The sequence below is a fragment of the Octopus sinensis genome, linkage group LG27, assembly GCF_006345805.1.
Source record: "Octopus sinensis linkage group LG27, ASM634580v1, whole genome shotgun sequence".
Classification (NCBI taxonomy): Eukaryota; Metazoa; Mollusca; class Cephalopoda; order Octopoda; family Octopodidae; genus Octopus; species Octopus sinensis.
In genome coordinates this window covers 15,701,298-15,722,008 of record NC_043023.1, presented here as the reverse complement: position 1 = coordinate 15,722,008, position 20,711 = coordinate 15,701,298, and the positions used below count along the sequence as shown (strand labels likewise).

General features: G+C 37.9%; 2 protein-coding genes across 2 annotated transcripts; both read right to left on the bottom strand.

Moving 5' to 3' along the window:
• Window positions 1-12,466: 12,466 nt before the first annotated feature.
• Window positions 12,467-17,753, bottom strand: LOC115225250 (putative zinc finger protein 702). Its single transcript, XM_036513904.1, has 2 exons — window positions 17,710-17,753; window positions 12,467-13,120 (listed from the first exon to the last, which is right to left on the bottom strand). Exons 1-2 carry the CDS (start codon window positions 17,751-17,753, stop codon window positions 12,496-12,498), a joined length of 669 nt encoding a protein of 222 aa, XP_036369797.1. The 3' UTR covers window positions 12,467-12,495.
• Window positions 17,754-18,508: 755 nt separating this feature from the next.
• LOC118768143 (zinc finger protein 708-like) lies at window positions 18,509-19,938 on the bottom strand (the record flags this gene model as incomplete). Its single annotated transcript, XM_036514026.1, has 2 exons — window positions 18,509-19,805; window positions 19,890-19,938. Coding segments are annotated over 2 exons (819 nt in total), but the record flags the coding sequence as incomplete, so codon positions are not given.
• Window positions 19,939-20,711: the final 773 nt, after the last annotated feature.

The following is a 20,711-nucleotide window of genomic DNA, read 5'->3' as shown; positions in this document are numbered from 1 at the left end:
AGAGGTTAAAGAGCTCAAAAGAGAGAATGATTTACCACAGATATCACAGTGATGTGGTTTCTCCCCTGTATGAGTGTATTTGTGATAAGTAAGGCTACTTTTTTGAGAGAATGATTTACCACAAATATCACAGTAATGTGGTTTCTCTCCAGTATGAACGGATTTATGGTAAGTAAGGCCAGTCTGTTGAGAGAATGATTTACCACAAATATCGCAATGATGTGGCTTTTCATGAGTATGAGTAAGTTCATGAGCAGTTAAATAACTTCTTTGTGAAAAAGATTTACCACAGGTATTACAATGATATGGTTTCTCTCCAGTATGAACGGATTTGTGAAAAGAAAGGCTACTCCTATAAGAGAAGGATTTACCACAAATATCACAGTTATATGGTTTCTCTCCTGTATGAATGGATTTGTGAGAAGTTAGGACAGTCTTTCGAGAGAATGATTTACCACAGATATCACACTGATTTGGTTTCTCTCCAGTATGAACAGATTTGTGATAAGAAAGGCCAGTCCTTTGAGAGAATGATTTACCACAAATATCACAGTTATATGGTTTCTCTCCTGTATGAAAGGATTTGTGAGAGTTAAAGTTACTTTTCTGAGAGAATGATTTACCACAAATATCACAGTTATATGGTGTCTGTTCTGTATGAATGCATTTGTGAGAAGAAAGGTGACTTTTTTGAGAGAATGATTTACCACAAATATCACAGTGATATGGTTTCTCTCCTGTATGAGTGTATTTGTGAGTGGTAAGGTTACTTTTCTGAGAGAATGATTTACCACAAATATCACAGTTATATGGTTTCTCCCCTGTATGAATGTATTTGTGATTGGTAAGGCTACTTTTCTGAGAGAATGATTTATCACAAATATCACAGTTATATTGCTTTCCACGTGCATGAATACATTTGTGAACAGCAAGATTTCCCTTACTAGATAAAGACTTTTTACAGATATCACATTGGTATAATAATTCTTCTTTTTCTTTTGTCATCTCTTGAGGATTCATTATTGTTCAAAATGTTTTTTTTTTTTCTTCTTTATATATTGCTCTGTTGATTCAAAAAGTTCTACAGCTATAATCACAGCTGATCTGATCTTTGTGAATATCTGAAGGTAATACAAACACCTTTGCAGATTTCTCCAAGTTCAAGCAGCAGGTCAAATACTTATTTCAGTTATTTGCCAGAGATTTTTTATAGAAACAGGGTGATATATATTATTTATAATATCTTCCATTAGTCTTCAAGTGATGATCAATATTCATGATGTATCCGATGTAAAAACTCCTTTATACCACTAACATCTCACATTCTGAAATGACACAGAAACAGTAGAAGATATAGGAAAGACTTAAAAAGCAGGGATTCAACAAAAGAAAATGTAATTACATTTTCATAATGATAAACTGTGGATTTAAACTTTTACCCCAATAATTAGTCTTGAAAATTTATTTCGTTATCAAAATTATATTATACAACCTTGTGTAATGTGACAAAAATTAAGTTTTAAAGAAGGGTGGTTTGGAGGGAGGGACGGGCAGAAGTCTTGCCACGGGGGATTTTTGGCAAAAACAATTTTTTAAAAACACAAATTTGGGAGAAAATGGGGCTGGAGGACAGGTGGAAGTCTTTCCGTAAGGCTTTTGAAAATTATATTGCAGCCTCCACCTAACACTGTGACAAACAGCAATAAACCTCTAGCTTGTTTCGGGAGGCGTGGAGCGGTAGTAACAAAGGATGCAGATACAGGGTTCCCTAAGTATGTCAAGTAGGGAACACCCGATCATGGATGGGAACTGGGATGTAATACATTAGTGTGATAATGACATCATCATCGTTTAACGTCCGTTTTCCATGGACAGTTTGACTGTGGGCTGGCGAACCGGATGGTTGCACCAGGCTCCAGTCTTGATCTGGCAGAGTTTCTACAGCTGGAAGCCCTTCCTAATGCCAACCACTCCGAGAGTGTAGTGGGTGCTTTTACATGCCACCGGCACAGGGGCCAGTCAGGCGGTACTGACAACAACCTCGCTCGAATTTTTTACCATTTCCATCAATATATATATATATATATATCATCATCATCATCATCATCATCATTGTTTAACGTCCGTTTTCCATGCTAGCATGGGTTGGACGGTTTGACTGAGGGCTGGCGAACCAGATGGCTGCACCAGGCTCCAATCTTGATCTGGCAGAGTTTCTACAGCTGGAAGCCCTTCTTAACGCCAACCACTCCAAGAGTGTAGTGGGTGCTTTTACATGCCACCAGCATGGGGGCCAGTCAGGCAGTACTGGCAATGACCTCGCTCAAATCTTTTTACATGTGCCACCGACACAGGTGCCAGTGAAGCGGCGTTGGTAAAGATCACGCTCGAATGGTGCCCTTTTACGTGCCACGGGTACAGAAGCCAGTTGGCTGCTCTGGCAACGATCATGCTCGGATGGTGTTCTTGGCACCCTACTAGCACGGGCACAAGTGCCAGTAAGATACTTATATATATATATAAATATATATATACATATATATATACACATACACACACACACATATATATACATACATATATATACACACACATATATATATACATACATAAATTTTAGTTTAAAAACCTATATCTGTGAAATGCTTGTGAAGACACACGCACACATAACCACATTTCCAACCTCTTGTGGTTATATCTACATGAAACCAGAACAAATGAATTCAATCAATAGTTTATATGAAAGATACACATCATAATTAGTGAGTTGATGTAAATGAGGAAAATGTAAAAAATTAATTTGCTCAATAAAAAGTAATACAATTGCTCTGTTTTATTCATCAGGACATCTATTTTATCACTGAGATATCATTATAAGGTGGCGAGCTGGCAGAAACGTTAGCATGCAGGGCGAAATTCTTAGTGGTATTTCGTCTGTCTTTATGTTCTGAGTTCAAATTCCGCCGAGGTCGACTATGCATTTCATCCTTTCGGGGTCGATTAAATAAATATCAGTTACACACTGGTGTAGATATAATCGACTTAATCTCTTTGTCTGTCCTTGTTTGTCCCCTCTATGTTTAGCCCCTCGTGGGCAATAAAGAAATAAGAAACGTTAGCACGCTGGGCGAAATGCTTAGCAGTATTTCGTCTGCCGCTACGTTTGTGTTTAGCCCCTTGTGGGTAGTAAATAAATGAGATACCGTTATTAGGCGGAGGTAAAGAATATGTACACCACCCGAACCCTAAACACAGTGAGACCGTATTTTTTACTTTCACCTCCTTATTGATCAGTCTGAATAAATATGTTCAGTTGAGGTATATTATTGAGAGAATGATTTGGTAGAGATAACACACTCATATGAATCCGGTATGAATAGGTTTGTGAATCTTGTTTTACGATACGTCGGACGAAATGCTTAGCGGTATTTCGTCTGCCGTTACGTTCTGAGTTCAAATTCCACCGAGGTTGACTTTGCCTTTCATCCTTTCGGGGTCGATAAATTAAGTACCAGTTACGCACTGAGTCGATGTAATCGACTTAATACCTATGTCTGTCCTTGTTTGTCCCCTCTGTGTTTAGCCCCTTGTGGGTAATAAAGAAATAGGTATTTTGTCTGCCGTTACGTTCTGGGTTCAAATTCCGCCGAGGTTGACTTTGCCTTTCATCCTTTCAGGGTCGATTAAATAAGTACCAGTTACACACTGGGGTCGATATAATCGACTTAATCCGTTTGTCTGTCCTTGTTTGTCCTCTCTGTGTTTAGCCCCTTGTTGGCAGTAAAAATATAGGTATCACTGGCCTCATGTTGCAGTCAGCTATTTGTGCTTTATGATAAAACAATAGACGGCTTTGAAGGGACACTATCAACAAATAGAATATCTACTACAATTAAAGAGATTAAAAATTTGTTGCTTTTTCATGGCCATGCTAAGTAAAATCCAGATTTTCTTGGCATTATTCATCAAGTTTACTAAAGAATAGAATTAATTTCGCTCTCAGACTAACATTTAAAACTTTCACTACTGCCTGGAGTTTCCTATTAGCCAGATAGGTTAAACTAAAGCGTTACGCCATTCAGAGAATCAAAAAAAAAATGTGTGTAATAGGTGTAAAACAACTTCCTATGAACGAATATGAAAAAAAAATGCCCGCACGCGAAAGGGGGGTGGGGGAGAGGCCTCGGAAAATTCACATCGGGAATTTCCGAAAGCGTCTGAGGGGCTGACCCGGGCACCATCATCATCATCATTTAGCGTCCGTTTTCCATGCTAGCATGGGTTGGACGGTTCAACTGGGGTCTGGGGAGCCCGAAGGCTGCACCAGGCCAGTCAGATCTGGCAGTGTTTCTACAGCTGGATGCCCTTCCTAACGCCAACCACTCCGAGAGTGTAGTGGGTGATTTTATGTGCCACCGACACAGGTGCCAGACGAGGCTGGCGAACGGCCATGCTCGGATGGTGTTTTTGTGCCACCGACACAGGTGCCAGACGAGGCTGGCAGACGGCCACGCTCGGATGGTGTTTTTATGTGCCACCGACAAGGTGCCAGATGAGGCTGGCGGACGGCCACGATCGGATGGTGTTTTTGTACGTCCCAAAGCACGGAGGCCAGTCTATGCGGTACTGGCTACGGCCACGTTCGGATGATTTTCTTGTGTGCCACCGGCACTGGTACCACAAAGATACAAATTCCATTGATGTTCATCTATTTTGATTTGTTTTGATTTGATTTGATTTTCACTTGCCTCAACAGGTCTTCACAAGTGTCACAAGAAGGAAGGTATGCACAGGTGGACTGACTACGTCCCAGGTAGGGGCCACGGGTTATGGCCTGACTAGTCTTGCCAGGTCTTCGGATGGTGTTTTTATGTGCCACCGACACAGGTGCCAGATGAGGCTGGCGAACGGCCACGATCGGATGGTGTTTGTTAAGTGCCCACAGCACGGAGGCCATCGATGCGGTACTGGCTACGGCCACGTTCGGATGGTTTTCTTGTGTGCCACCGGCACTGGTACCACAAAGATACAAATTCCATTGATGTTCATCTATTTTGATTTGATTTGATTTGATTTTCACTTGCCTCAAGTGTCACAGGAAGGAAGGAAGGTATGCACAGGTGGACTGACTACGTCCCAAGTAGGGGCCACGGGTTATGGCTTCACTAGTCTTGCCGGGTCTTAGGTTGGTGTTTTTATGTGCCACCGACACAGGTGCCAGATGAGGCTGGCGAACGGCCACGATCGGATGGTGTTTGTTATGTGCCCACGTCACAGAGGCCAGTCGATGCGGTACTGGCTACGGCCACGTTTGGATGGTTTTCTTGTGTGCCAACGGTACTGGTACCACAAAGATACAAATTCCAAATTCCATTGATGTTCAACAAAGATACAAACCAAAACAAAAAAAAAAATAATGTAATATGTGTAAAACAACTTGCATTTTTTTTGTCATATTTGTTTAGAGCAAGTTGTTTTACACATATTACACTATTTTTTGTTTGTTTTGGTGCCCGGGTCAGCCCCTCAGACGCTTTCGGAAATTCCCGATGTGAATTTTCCGAGGCCTCTCCCCCACCCCCCTTTCGCGTGCGGGCATTTTTTTTTTCATATTCGTTCATAGGAAGTTGTTTTACACCTATTACACACATTTTTTATTACGCTTTAGTTTAACCGCCAGATACATAGTCTTTTATCAAAAATAAAATATTATACCTTACCTGTTATGTTATTTGAATTGGTGTTTAATGTGAAATATCCTTAATTACACAAATAAGCGATTTACCGGGAAATTTCATTTGAAGACACTTCAAAAAGCCAACAAGGAACATCAACGAAACGAGAAAAATTAGGATTTTTTATTTTTTACTTCACATTACGACTCTTTTTGTTGGATGTTAAAACTAAGATGGCCAGTTTTTAATGTTTTTATTGCTATAATTATTCTTTGAAAATGTGAATTGCAAGAAAAAAATCCGATTAATGGCAAAAGATACAAAGATATAAATACAAGACTATTTATTTTCAATTTTATTGCTAATTCTATGTTATTGTGACACCGAAGCCCAAAGTTACACAGACACAGCTTGTCAGACAGTGATGGGATGAGGTAGAGGTTGGGGGAAGACAGAAAGACACGTGTGTTACTCCCATCAGTTTTCGAAAACCATTGTTGGTTTGTTTACATTCCTGTAATTTAGTTCTAGAGCGTCCTGTAACTTAGTTCTAGAGGGAGAGAGTCCGATTGTATAGCTACCAGATTAAAAATAAGGGATCTTTTCCTTTTGAACGGCAGTTTTCAACACAATTTCCAGTTAACCAAACACTTTAAAACTTCGTATACTGGTAGAATGTGTCAAAAGAAAACATCTTTTTTTCTCTTGGCTTTATTGAGAAAATTGTAATTTGTTTGTTTAACATAGTTTAATTTTTCGAATTTTAACCAATCCTATGCCCTCTATTTGGCTAAAATCATTTGCTGCATCTAAAACTGAGACAACATCCTGTCATTAATCCCAAACCTCACCCTAACTCTAAATTTTTTCTTTCTTAATTGTTAAATTAATTTAATTGTTACGCGTGTAAAAAAACTAAAGCAATGGAAAATAATTTAAACAATTAACAAACAAAATAATTCTATAATTTTATGCAAACGCTTTCCGTACACGTGTAACAATTAAATTAATTTAACAATTAAGAAAAAAAAACAAAAGGCTAAAATTTAGGGTTAGGGTTAGTGACAGGATGTTGTCTCAGTTTTAGACGCAGCAAATGATTTTAGCTCAATAGGATTGGTTAAAATTCGAAAAATTAAACTACGTTAAACAAACGAATTACAATTTTCTCAATAAAACCAAGAGAAAACGATGTTTTATTTTGACAGTATACGAAATTTAAAAGTGTTTAGTTAACTAGAAATTGCGTTGAAAAGTGCCGTTCAAAAGGAAAAGATCCAAAATATGTTCAGGTATTGCTTTGCTCAACGAAACCTAAGAGCTGATACTGCAGAATGGACACAGTTTAATTATAGAATTATATAAAACATGCATGTTTCTATGTATTGAAGTATGCGTGTGTGTATGCCAGCATGCACGTAGTTTCGTGTCCATCCATCCATCGTTCCTCCCATCGCTGCTTTCTTCATTCCTTCCTCCCTCATATTCCTTATCAATCCATTTCAGCTTTGGTATGGTTTCCAGATGTGGATGTCCTTCTAGCACAAACGATTTTACACTGCGTAGTGGGTCCTTGTTTCTTGCTACAAGCACTCGTGGGATTGCTAGGTAGGACGTGAAATAATCGGAAAAGAGGAGAGAATGTTTAAGGAGGTAAAGAAATGATTTTGCGCCAAGGAATAAGTGTTTTGCCACAGAGAAGATACATATATTTCTTTACTACCCACAAGGAGCTAAACACAGAGGGGACAAACAAGGACAGACAAACGGATGAAGTCGTTTATATTGACCCCAGTGCGTAACTGGTACTTAATTTATCGACCCCGAAAGGATGAAAGGCAAAGTCGACCTCGGCGGAATTTGAACTCAGAACGTAACGGCAGACGAAATACGGCTACGCATTTCGCCCGGTGTGCTAACGTTTCTGCCAGCTCGCCACAGAGAAGATACATAGGCGCAGGAGTGGCTGTGTAGTAAGCAGCTTGCTTACCAACCACATGGTTCCGGGTTCAGTCCCACTGAAATAGGAAGAAAGAGCGAGAGAAAGTTGGAGCGAAAGAGTACGGCAGAGGTCACCACCACCCCCTGTCGGAGGTGCTTTTGCTCAATAAACACACACAATACCCGGTCTGGGAATCGAAACCGTGAGTCTTGCTGCCCTAACCACTGAGCCATTGCACCTCCACACATCTTTTTAATACCTTTCTTGCTGGATTATGAGTTCATTTCTCTTTTTGCCATCTGTGATTTTATTTTCGATCTTCTATATAAATGAAGAAGTTTGAATGTGTTTAGTTACAAAAAAATATCTTTTAAATCTGTCGGTCAAAAGGTAAAGATCCAGAAATTCAGATGTGTAACATTGTGCAAATTCATTTCTGTAAATGTTTATCGTGAGCCCTGCCCCCACACACACGTATACGCACGTGGATACACATTGATGAAGTCCCGTTTGGAAGTATACTCTTTAACTTGTTTCAGTCATTTGACTGCAGCCATGCTGGAGCACCGCCTTTAGTCGAGCAAATCGACCCCGGGACTTATTCTTTGTAAGCCCAGTACTTATTCTATCGGTCTCTTTTACCGAACCGCTAAGTGACGGGGACATAAACACACCAGCATCGGTTGTCAAGCAATGCTAGGGGGACAAACATAGACACACATATATATACATATATACGACGGGCTTCTTTCAGTTTCCGTCAACCAAATCCACTCACAAGGCTTTGGTCGGCCCGAGGCTATAGTAGAAGACACTTGCCCAAGATGCCATGCAGTGGAACTGAACCCGGAACCATGTGGTTGGTAAACAAGCTACTTACCACACAGCCACTCCTGCGCCATCTATGATTTTATTTTCGATCTTCTATATAAATGAAGAAGTTTGAATGTGTTTAGTTACAAAAAAATATTTTTAAAATCTGTCGGTCAAAAGGCAAAAGATCCAGAAATTCAGATGTGTAACATTGTGCAAAATCATTTCTGTAAATGTTTATCGCGAGCCGTGCCCCCACACACACATATACGCACGTGGATACACATTGATGAAGTCCCGTTTGGAAGTATGTTAAAGATTTTTATCATTTTGGAATGAAGAATACAAACATAGGTGCTGAGCCAGTGACTAAACTTGTAGTATTTCGTTGGGATTGCTCCAACGAATTGAGAACAAAATAATTGAGTGGCTGTGTGGTAAGTAGCTTGCTTACCAACCATACAGTTCCGGGTTCAGTCCCCCTGCGTGGCACCTTGGGCAAGTTCTTCTACTATAGCCTCGGGCCGACCAAAGCCTTGTGAGTAGATTTGGTAGACGGAAACTGAAAGAAGCCTGTCGTGTATATATATATATATATATATATATAATATATATATATATATATTATATATATATATATATATAATATATATATATATATGTATGTATATGTGTGTCTGTGTTTGTACCCCCAACATCGCTTGACAACCGATGCTGGTATGTTTACGTCCCCGTTACTTAACAGTTCGACAAAAGAGACCGATAGAATAAGTACTGGGCTTACATAAGAATAAGTCCTGGGGTCGATTTGCTCGAGTAAAAGGCGGTGCTCCAGCATGGCCGCAGTCAAATGACTGAAACAAGTAAAAGAGAGAGAGGTTCTATCAGAATCATTTACCTTTAAAGCAAAAAAAAAAAACCCGACGTATACAACAGGTATGTAAAATATATTTTATGTCCTTCTTTCTCTGTTCTTTCGGATAAGCTATAGAAATTATTGCATGCACGTGCACACAAACACAAAAATTCGACATTTAGCTGTTATTTTTAGCATATCTAGTATTGCGGTGAGGGCTTCACATGGTGTAATCCTTTTGCTCTTTCGGAGTATATAGAACATAAGAAGAAATACTTATTTCTTTACTACCCACAAGGGGCTAAACACAGAGAGGACAAACAAGGACAGACAAATGGATTAAGTCGATTACATCGACTCCAGTGCGCAACTGGAACTTAATTTATCGACCCCAAAAGGATGAAAGGCAAAGTCGACCTCGGCAGAATTTGAGCTCGTCTGGCACCTGTGTCGGTGGCACATAAAAAAAAAACACCATCCAAGCGTGGCCGTTTGCCAGCCTCGTCTGGAACCTGTGTCGGTGGCACATAAAAAAACACCATCCGAGCATGGCCGTCTGGCACCTGTGTCGGTGGCACATGAAAAACACCATCCAAGCATGGCCGTCTGCCACCTGTGTCGGTGGCACATAAAAAACACCATCCGAGCGTGGCCGTTCGCCAGCCTCGTCTGGCACCTGTGTCGGTGGCACATAAAATCACCCACTACACTCTCGGAGTGGTTCGCGTTAGGAAGGGCATCCAGCTGTAGAAACACTGCCAGATCAGACTGGGCCTGGTGCAGCCTTCGGGCTCCCCAGACCCCAGTTGAACCGTCCAACCCATGCTAGCATGGAAAGCGGACGTTAAACGATTATGATGATGATGATGATGAAAGTAACAGCAGACGAAATACCGCTAAGCATTTTGCCCAGCGTGCTAACATTTCTGCCAGCTCGCCTTCTCTGAGCATTTCCGTTGAGTGTCCTTTTAGAAGCAAACATCATTAAACTTTACTGCTGGATTCCAAAGCATAACCAATTTGAGATTTCGGATATTAATCAACCATCTTACTCATAGTCCACCTCAAGGTCTCCTGCCAGTCAAGTCTGCTTTAAGAATTGGTCTTCTAATCTTTCATGGTATCATTCTAACCACATTTCCAACATAAATACCTGCTTGGTGCCTGGCATGAATTTTAAGTCCACAATTTTTGCTTTCTGTTTTTTAATTCTCTGAGCATTTCCGTTGAATGTATATATAAAAAAAAATGCTCATGGAAGGGAGTACAATATCTTCAGCATATTTGAGATGATTTAGCATGCATCCTTTTATTTTATTTCTTTATTTGACCAATAAAAGCGTTTAAAAAATTTTGTATACAGATGTGAGAATCAAATCAAAATCACAATCGATCAACATCAATGGAATTTGTAGCTGTGATACCAAGGCCGGTGGCACATAAGAGAACCATCCGAACGGGGCCGTAGCCAGCGGCGTCCTGACTGGCCTCCGTGCCGGTGGCACGTAAAAAGCACCATCCGATCATGGCTGTTGCCAGCTTCGTCTGAAAGCACCCATGGAGTGGTTGGCGTTAGGAAGGGCATCCAGCTGTAGAAACACTACCAGATCAGACTGGGCCTGGTGCAGCCTTCGGGCTTCCCATACCCCAGTTAAACCATCCAACACATGCTAGCATGGAAAGCGAACGTTAAACGATGATGATGTGAATAACTTAAGTGACATGGTGTCCCCTGGTCTGACTCCTTTACCAATTTTGATGTGGCCTTTTATAATTCTATAGTCAGTGTACACATTCTCTAATAAAAGCTGCTCTCTAAAATGATTCAGTAGAAAATAAGCATGGGGTGAGTTGAAATGTGCTTGCATCATAGGTGGAGTGGGACATTATGTTTTTGAAAAGTATTTTCCACTGGTAGTAGCACAAAGACTGCAGATCCTGGGAAAGCCTAACTTTGTCCAGCAGAGAACAACTGATACATTTGTGTCAAAATAATATATCCACAAGAAAACAGAGCAAATTAATATAATCAATATTGTTTGAATAAAAAACACAAATCGTAATTAGTGAGTTGATGCAAATGAGGAAAATGTGAAAAATGAATTTATTTGTAAAAAGTAATACATTTGCAGTATTTTATTCAGCAGGACATCTGTTTTATCATTGATATTGTTATTGATCAATATGAATAAGTATATGTTTAGTTAAGGTAGATTATTGAGAGAATGATTTAGCACAGATTACACAGTCATCAGAATCTTCTCCTGTATGAATATGTTTGTGTTTAGTTTATTATTTCTCTCTATGAAAGAATGACTTGTCACAGATGTCACAGTGATATGATTTCTCTCCTGTATGAATGTATTTGTGATGAGTTCAATATTGTTCCACAGAGAATGATTTACCTCAGGTATCACACCAATAGAGTTTCTCTCCTGTATGAATACGTTTCTGATTAGTTAGATATTGTTCCACAGGGAATGATTTACCACAGTTATCACAATGTCTTCTCTTCTGTTAGGAAACGTTTATGAGTATATATGGCACGTTCCTGGGAAAATGATTTGCCACAGAGATCTCAGCAATATAGTTTCTCTCTGATATAAGTGGACTTGTGATTAGCTATATATGTTTTTACATAGAATGACTTACTGCAGATATCATAGTGCTATAGTTATTCTCCTGTATGAATGTATTTGTCTATTCAACCCTTTCATTACCAACCCAGCTGAAACCACCTCTGGCTCTGAGTACAAATGTCTTGTTTTCATAAGTAATCTTCCACCAAACCTTAGTCACAATTTATGTTGTTTTAAGTTATTTTACTAAATTGTTTGTTATATTTAAAATTAATTGAAAGAAACACAGAGCATCTCAACAGAAATACGCTAGCCAAAGGGTTAAAATATATAATATAGAAACAAATCTTAACCCTTTCATTACTAACCCTGCTGAAACCACCTCTGGCTCTGTGGTAAAATGTCTTTTTTTCATAAGTTTTGAATTAAAATCTTCCACCAAACCTTAGTCACAATTTATGTTCCTAACACTAGCTGAATGATAACTAAGTTATTTTGCTAAATTGTTTGTTATATTTAAAATAATTGAAAGAAACACAGAGCATATGAACAGAAATATGGTAACAAAAGGGTTAAGTAAATCTTTTGAGAGAATGGTTTACCAGAGATATCACAGTGATATGGTTTGTATTATGTATGAATCAGTTTGTGATCAGTTAAATATTTTCTTCCACAGAATGATTTACCACAGATATCACAAGAATATGCTTTCTCTCCAGCATGATTGGATTTATGAGAGTTTAAATTGTCACGAGAAGAAAATGATTTTCCACAAAAATCGCAGGCATATGGCTTCTCTCCTGTATGAGTGCGTCTGTGCACAGATAAATTGCTTTTTTGAGAGAATGCCATACCACAGATATTACAGTGATATGGTTTCTCACCTGTGTGAATGTATTTATGGGAAGTTAAAGAGCTTGAACAGGAGAATGATTTACCACAGATATCACACTGATATGGTTTCTCTCCTGTATGAGTGTATTTATGATAAGTAACATGACATTTTTGAAAGAATGATTTACCACAGATATCACACTGATATGGCTTCTCTCCAGTATGACTGGATTTGTGGTAAGTAAGGCCACATTTTTGAGAGAATGATCTACCACAGATATGACACTGATATGCTTTCTCTCCCGTATGAATAGATTTGTGAGAAGTAAGGCTACTTTTTTGAGAGAATGATTTTCCACAAGTATCACAGTGAAATGGTTTCTCATGAGTATGAGAAAGTTTGTGAGTAGTTAAATAACTTCTTTGTGAAAAAGATTTATCACAGATATCACAGTGATATGGTTTTTCTTCTGTATGAATGAATTTGTGAGAAGAAAGGTTACATTTTTGAGAGAAGGATTTACCACAAATATCACACTGATATGGTTTCTCTCCTGTATGAATGTATTTATGAGAAGTAAGGTGACATTTCTGAGAGAAGGATTTGCCACAAATATCACACTGATATGGTTTCTCTCCTGTATGAATGTATTTATGAGAAGTAAGGTGACTTTTTTGAGAGAATGATTTACCACAAACATCACATTGATATGCTATCTCTCCAGTATGAATGGATTTGTGATGAGTGAGGCCACTCTTTTGAAAGAATGATTCACCACAAATATTGCATAGATATGGCTTCTCATTGGTATGAGTGAGTTTGTGAGTAGTTACATAACTCTTTTGTGAAAAGGATTTACCACAAATATCACAGTGATATGGTTTCTCTCCTGTGTGAATGGATTTGTGAGAAGTAAGACTAATCTTCTGAGAGAATGCCATTCCACATATATCACAAGAATATGGTTTCTCTCCTGTATGAATGTATTTGTGAGAATTTAGGTGACCTTTTTGAGAGAATGATTTACCACAAATATCACACTGATGTGGCTTCTCACGAGCATGAATATGTTTGTGAATGGTTAAATAACGTCTTAGTGGAAAAGATTTAACACAAATATCACATTTATATGGTTTCTCTCCCGTATGAAGGTATTTGTGAGAATTAAGGCTACTTTTCTGAGAGAAAGATTTACCACAAATATCGCAGTGATATGGCTTTTCATGAGTATGTGTAAGTTTGTGAGAAATTAAATAACGTTTTAGTGAGAAGGATTTATCACAGTTTTCGCAGTGATATGGTTTCTCTCCTGTATGAACATATTTGTGAAAAGTAAGGCTACTCTTATGAGTGAATGATTTACCACAAATATCACAGTAATATTGCTTTCCACCTGGATCAGTACATTTGTGAACAGTGAGGCTTGCTGTATTAGAAAAAGTCCTTTTACAAATATCACATTTGTATGATAATTTTTCTCTTTTTTTTATCGTCTCCTGAGAATTCATTATTGTTCTGTTGTATAGAAACACAAAATATATTTTTGCTTTGTTTCTTGTATATTTGTTTCTTATTTCATATACAACTACTGCTATATTTACAGATCTGATCTTGAATATCTGAAGATGATACAAACACCTTGGCAAATTTTTTCAAGTTCAAACAGAATGCGATGTACTTTTGTAAATATTCCTGACAATGAGGAAAACAAATGCTGCTGTTAATTCAGAATAAATATTTCACAGTCATTCACTGGGTTATATTTATTATTTAAAGCATCTTCCATTTGTCTTCAAACGTTGATCAATATTCACGATGTATCTGACGTAAAAACAGTTTTATACGACTAACATCACATATTCTGAAATGATACAGAAACATAACATATAACAAATTTTTAAAAAGCAGAGATTCAACGATAAAAAAATATTATTCTCTACTCTAGGCACAAGGCCCGAAATTTTGAGTGAAGGGACCAGTCAATTAGATCGACCCCAGTACGTAACTGGTATTTAATTTATCGACCCTGAAAGGATGAAAGCCAAAACCGATCTCTGCGGAATCTGAACTCAGAACGTAAAGACAGACGAAATATCGCTAAGTATTTCGCCGACGTGCTAACGTTTCTTATTTCTTTATTGCCCACGAGGAGATAAACATAGAGGGGACAATCAAGGACAGACAAAGGGATTGAGTCGATTACATCAACCCCAGTGCGTAACTGGTACTTAATTTATCAACCCCGAAAGGACGAAAGGCAAAGTCGACCTCGGTGGAATTTGAACTCAGAACGTAAAGACAGACGAAATATCGCTAAGTATTTCGCCGACGTGCTAACGTTTCTTATTTCTTTATTGCCCACAAGGGGATAAACATAGAGGGGACAATCAAGGACAGACAAAGGGATTGAGTCGATTACATCGACCCCAGTGCGTAACTGGTACTTAATTTATCGACTCCGAAAGGATGAAAGCCAAAGTCGATCCCTGCGGAATTTGACCTCAGAACGTAAAAACAGACGAAATATCGCTAAGCATTTCGTCCGGCATACTAACGTTTCTGCCAGCTCACCGCGTTACTATACATTAAAAAAATTACATTTTCATAATGATAAACTGTGGATATAAACCTTAACCTGTAAGATTAGTCTTTAAAATTTATTTTGTCATTCAAATTATATTCTCATGCTCAAACTTCGACTAGTCCACTTTCAGATATTATTTAACTTGCTAAACTACAGAATACGCGAATCACAAATACGTTTTTGGAATTTAAATTATTCGTTTCTTTTCTAGTTTATGCCATTCAACGATTCTGTCTGCTAATAGCTAAATGACAGCTAATCTTATAGCGGAATCACTGGCTCATGTTGCAGTCAGCTATTTGAATTTTGACAGAATAAACAGCAAATACAAATGTTTAGCATATGATGCCATTATAATAAAACAATAGAGGCTTTGAATGAACAGATTCAGCAAATGGAATATCTAATATTATTAAAGGAATTAAAAATTTGGTGGTTTTTCATGGCCATCCCAAGTAAAATCCAGATTTTCTTGGCATAATTAAAGAAGTTTACCAGGCAAAAGAATTAATATCGATGTCAGACGAAGAACATTCGAAACTTTGACTATTGTCTGCAGCTTCGAATAAGCCAAGTTCATTTGCTTTTACTCAAAATAAAATATGTATCACATCTTACCTCTTATGATAAATAAATCAGGGTCGAATAACACAAAAACGTCGTCTCGCGGGAATATAATAAGCACACTTTAAAAAAACTGACACGGAACGTCAACGAAACGAACTAAAACTCCGGGCTTTGTAGACCTCGTATTGATACACAGTGGTTGAATGCTAAAACTAAAGTGGTAAATTTTTTATTACTATTTTGAAAATGTGAATTGTAATAAAACCAAATTTAAATTATAGCAAGAGATACAAAAGTAGAAGATGACTGCTTATTTTCATGTCGATTGCTACTTTTACGCTATTCTGTTACCGAACCCGTAAGTTACAGGGACGGAAAGAAACCATCACAGCTTTTCAGTAAGTGATGGTAGGAAAGAAACGGGCGGACACGTGTGTGTTTCTCTCATCGGTATTCGAAAACCATTGTTGGTTTGTTTACATCCCTGTATCTTCGTTGTGCAGCGAATGAGTCCAATAGTATAACTATCAAATTTAAATATGTTCTGCTGTTGCTTTGTTGACGAAACCTTAGGCGATACATAGATAAATACACTCACAAAAAGGGGTACTGGTGGAATGGCCCCATGAAAACTTCGATAAAATGTAAGCACAACAGACCTGGTATAATAATTTAGGATAGAGAAAAGAAACTGTGTACAATTGTGGAAATTAGCTGCCCAGTGAAAAAAAGAACACCTATGCTAAACTATTGAGAAATCTGCAGTTACTCTATCCAGATTACAAGTTCAGGTTCATACCTGTAATTATTGGGACCTTGGGATATGTGACATACTGCCTGTATAGCAATCTTGAGAAATTAAGCTTCTTAAAACCAGAAAAGAGAAAGATAATTGGAAGACTACAGATCCAATCCATCACTGGAACTGTAAAAATCTGTCAAACCTTTCAGAAGTTTATCATTTAAATATATGTGAGCATGTCTATTATGGAAGCACTCCGTCGGTTACGACGACGAGGGTTCCGGTTGATCCGAATCAACGGAACAGCCTGCTCGTGAAATTAACGTGTAAGTGGCTGAGCACTCCACAGACACGTGTACCCTTGACGTAGTTCTCGGGGATATTCAGCGTGACACAGAGGGTGACAAGGCCGGCCCTTTGAAATACAGGTACAACAGAAACAGGAAGTAAGAGTGAGAGAAAGTTGTGGTGAAAGAGTACAGCAGGGATCACCACCATCCCCTGCCGGAGCTGCGTGGAGCTTTAGGTGTTTTCACTCAATAAACACTCACAACGCCCGGTCTGGGAATCGAAACCGCGATCCTATGACCGCGAGTCCGCTGCCCTAACCACTGGGCCATTGCGCCTCCACTGAGCATGTCTAGATATGCAAATATATGCATGAGAATAGATACATAAAGCAAATCATACAAATCTGCCCATATAAATATACTCGGATCTTTTCAGTTTGAACGGCAGTTTTTCCTAGCGGTGTCATGTGAAATTGTCACCCATAATTATGACCTTAGAATCGATCTATTTTAGGGTTAGGGTATCTTTTTTCTTCAGAAATGTAAATAAACCCAATCTGTTTCTTAAACGAGGGAAATTATTCATGCGGCACAGAAAGTTTTCACCTCAATAGACGTCACTGACTGGTTGAAATTGCAGAAATTGAAGAAAAAAAACAACAAATATCTTACAAACTATAGAATTTTCTCAATAAAGCCAAGAGAAAAAGATGTTTTATAAACACATTCTACGAGTATGCGAAGTTTAAAAGTGTTTAGTTACCTAGAAATTATGTTAAAAACTGCAGTTCAAACGGAAAAGATCTAGTGGCGAAAATGAACTTACCTCATTTTTGGACTTCTTTGAATAATTGTTGTTGTTGCTGCCATTGTCGTTGATTTTGCAACAGTTTTAAAGAAGCTAATTAGTCTTCCATGATTTAACAAATTTGTATCACAGAAATTCGTTAACTGATCTGCGTGAGCTTCGAAACCCTCATCGCCAGATGTTGTAACATAATTGTTCCGTACAATAAATAAGATAACCAGAAAATTGTAACAACAATCTAATGAACTAACAAATCTTTTAAGAACCAACATTCAATATTCCTTAGGAAGTAAACCAAGCGACACCTTCCGACTTCACTTGACTCTGAACCGCAAACCCACTCAGATCGTTACTATTTATACTTAACTCGAACCAGTCTACTCTAATCACAACAGGTGCCATTCTAACCAGATGCCCATCATAAATCCCTGCTTGGTGTCTGGTAAGAACAAGACCATGAAAACCTGCTCTACAGAATGATTTAGCAAAAAATAAGTATGATGATAATCACTTGCATGGGTTGAGCGGGGATGTGCTTGAACCATAGGTAGAGTGGGGCATTAGGCTCTTGAAAAATATTTCCCACTCTACACCCAAAACCGTGACAAACAGCAATAAGCCTCCAGCTAGTGCCAGAATATGTGGGCAGTAGCACAAAGGGTGCAGATCCTGGGATCCCTGAGTGTGTCCAGCAGAGGATAACTGATCATGGCTGGGAACTGGAGTGTAATACATTTGTGTCAAAATAATATATCCACAAGAAAACAGAGCAAATTAATATAATCAATATTGTTTGAATAAAAAACACAAATCGTAATTAGTGAGTTGATGCAAATGAGGAAAATGTGAAAAATGAATTTATTTTGTAAAAAGTAATACATTTGCTGTATTTTATTCAGCAGGACATCTGTTTTATCATTGATATTGTTATTGATCAATATGAATAAGTATATGTTTAGTTAAGGTAGATTATTGAGAGAATGATTTAGCACAGATTACACAGTCATAAGAATCTTCTCCTGTATGAATATGTTTGTGTTTAGTTTATTATTTCTCTCTATGAAAGAATGACTTGTCCCAGATGTCACAGTGATATGATTTCTCTCCTGTATGAATGTATTTGTGATGAGTTCAATATTGTTCCACAGAGAATGATTTACCTCAGGTATCACAGCAATAGAGTTTCTCTCCTGTATGAATACGTTTATAAGTATATACAGCATATTCCTGAGAGAATGATTTGCTGCAGACATCACAGTCACATAGTTTCTCTCCAGTTTGAGCAGACTTGTAATTAATTAAACATTTTCTTAAACGGAATGATTTACTGCAGATACTACAGTGCTATGGTTTGTCCCCTGTATTAATGCATTTGTGTCCATTTAAGTACCTCTTCTGGGAGAATAATTTACCACAGATATCGCATCGATATGGTTTCTCACCTGTATGAACTGATTTGTGAGAAGAAAGGTGACTTTTTTGAGAGAATGATTTACCACAAATATCACAGTGATGTGGTTTCTCTCCTGTATGAATGTGTTTGTGAAGATCAAGGCTACTCATATGAGAGAATGATTTACCGCAAATACGACATTGATATGGTTTCTCTCCTGTATGAGTGTATTTGTGTTTAGTAAGGGTATATTTTTTAGAGAATGATTTACCACAGATATCACACTGATATGGTTTCTCTCCAGTATGAACGAATTTGTGATAAGACAGGGCAGTCCTTTGAGAGAATGATTTACCACAGATATCACACTGATATGGTTTCTCTCCAGTATGAGTGTATTTGTGATGAGTAAGGTGACTTTTTTGAGAGAATGATTTACCACAAATATTGCAGTGAAATGGTTTCTCCTCTTTATGAAGCGATTTGTGATAAGCAAGGCCACTGTTATGATAAAATGATCGACCACAGATATCGCACTGATATGGTTTCTCTCCTGTATGAATAGGTTTATGAGTAGTAAGGCTACTTTTTAGAGAGAATGATTTTCCACAAATATCACATTTATATGGTTTCTCTCCTGTATGAATGTTATTGTGAGAAGTAAGGCCTCTCCTTTCAGAGAATGATTTACCACAAATATCACATTTATATGGTTTCTCTCCTATATGAATGGATTTGTGAGTAGTTAAATTACTTTTTAATGAAAAGGATTTATCACAGATATCACAGTGATGTGGTTTCTCTCCTGTATGAATGTGTTTGTGAGAATCAAGGGAACTTCTATGAGAGAATGATTTACCGCAAATACGACATTGATATGGTTTCTCTCCTGTATGAATGGATTTGTGTTTAGTAAGGTTATATTTTTTAGAGAATGATTTACCACAGATATCACAGTGATATGGTTTCTCTCCAGTATGAACGACTTTGTGATAAGAAAGGGCAGTCCTTTGAGAGAATGATTTACCACAGATATCACAGTGATATGGTTTCTCTCCAGTATGAGTGTATTTGTGATGAGTAAGGTGACTTTTTTGAGAGAATGATTTACCACAGATATCACAATGATATTGTTTCCCCCCTGCATGAATGAATTTGTGAAGAGTGAGATTTCCCTTATTAGAAAAAGTCTTTTTACAGATATCACATTGGTCTGATAACTTTTCTCTTTCTTTTAACATCTCCAGACTACTCATTATTGTTCTGTAGTATACAGACAGAAAATATATTTTCCCCTTCTTCTTTATATATATCTTCTACAGCAAATCTGATCTTGAATATCTGAAAATGATACAAACACCTTTCCAGATTTTCTCACATTCAAACTGAATATGCAATACTTTTGTAAATATTCCTGGCAATGAGGAAAACAAATGTTGCTATCAATTCAGAAGAAATATTTCACCGTTATTCACCATAGATATATTATATAAACAGAGTTATTATCTATTATTTATAATGGCTGACATTCGTTTTCAAAACATGATCAATATTCATGATGTATCTCACGTAAAACTCCTTTATACGAGTATCTGAAATGACACAGAAACAGAAGATATAGGAAAGA

Excerpts from the sequence above, each read along its gene's own strand:
- LOC115225250 (XM_036513904.1), bottom strand. The coding sequence starts at position 17,753 with ATGGCAGCAACAACAACAATTATTCAAAGAAGTCCAAAAATGAG. Across the intron at positions 13,121-17,709 it reads CAAAGAAGTCCAAAAATGAG|AAGTTATTTAACTACTCACA; the intron begins GTAAGTTCATTT and ends TTTTTCACAAAG.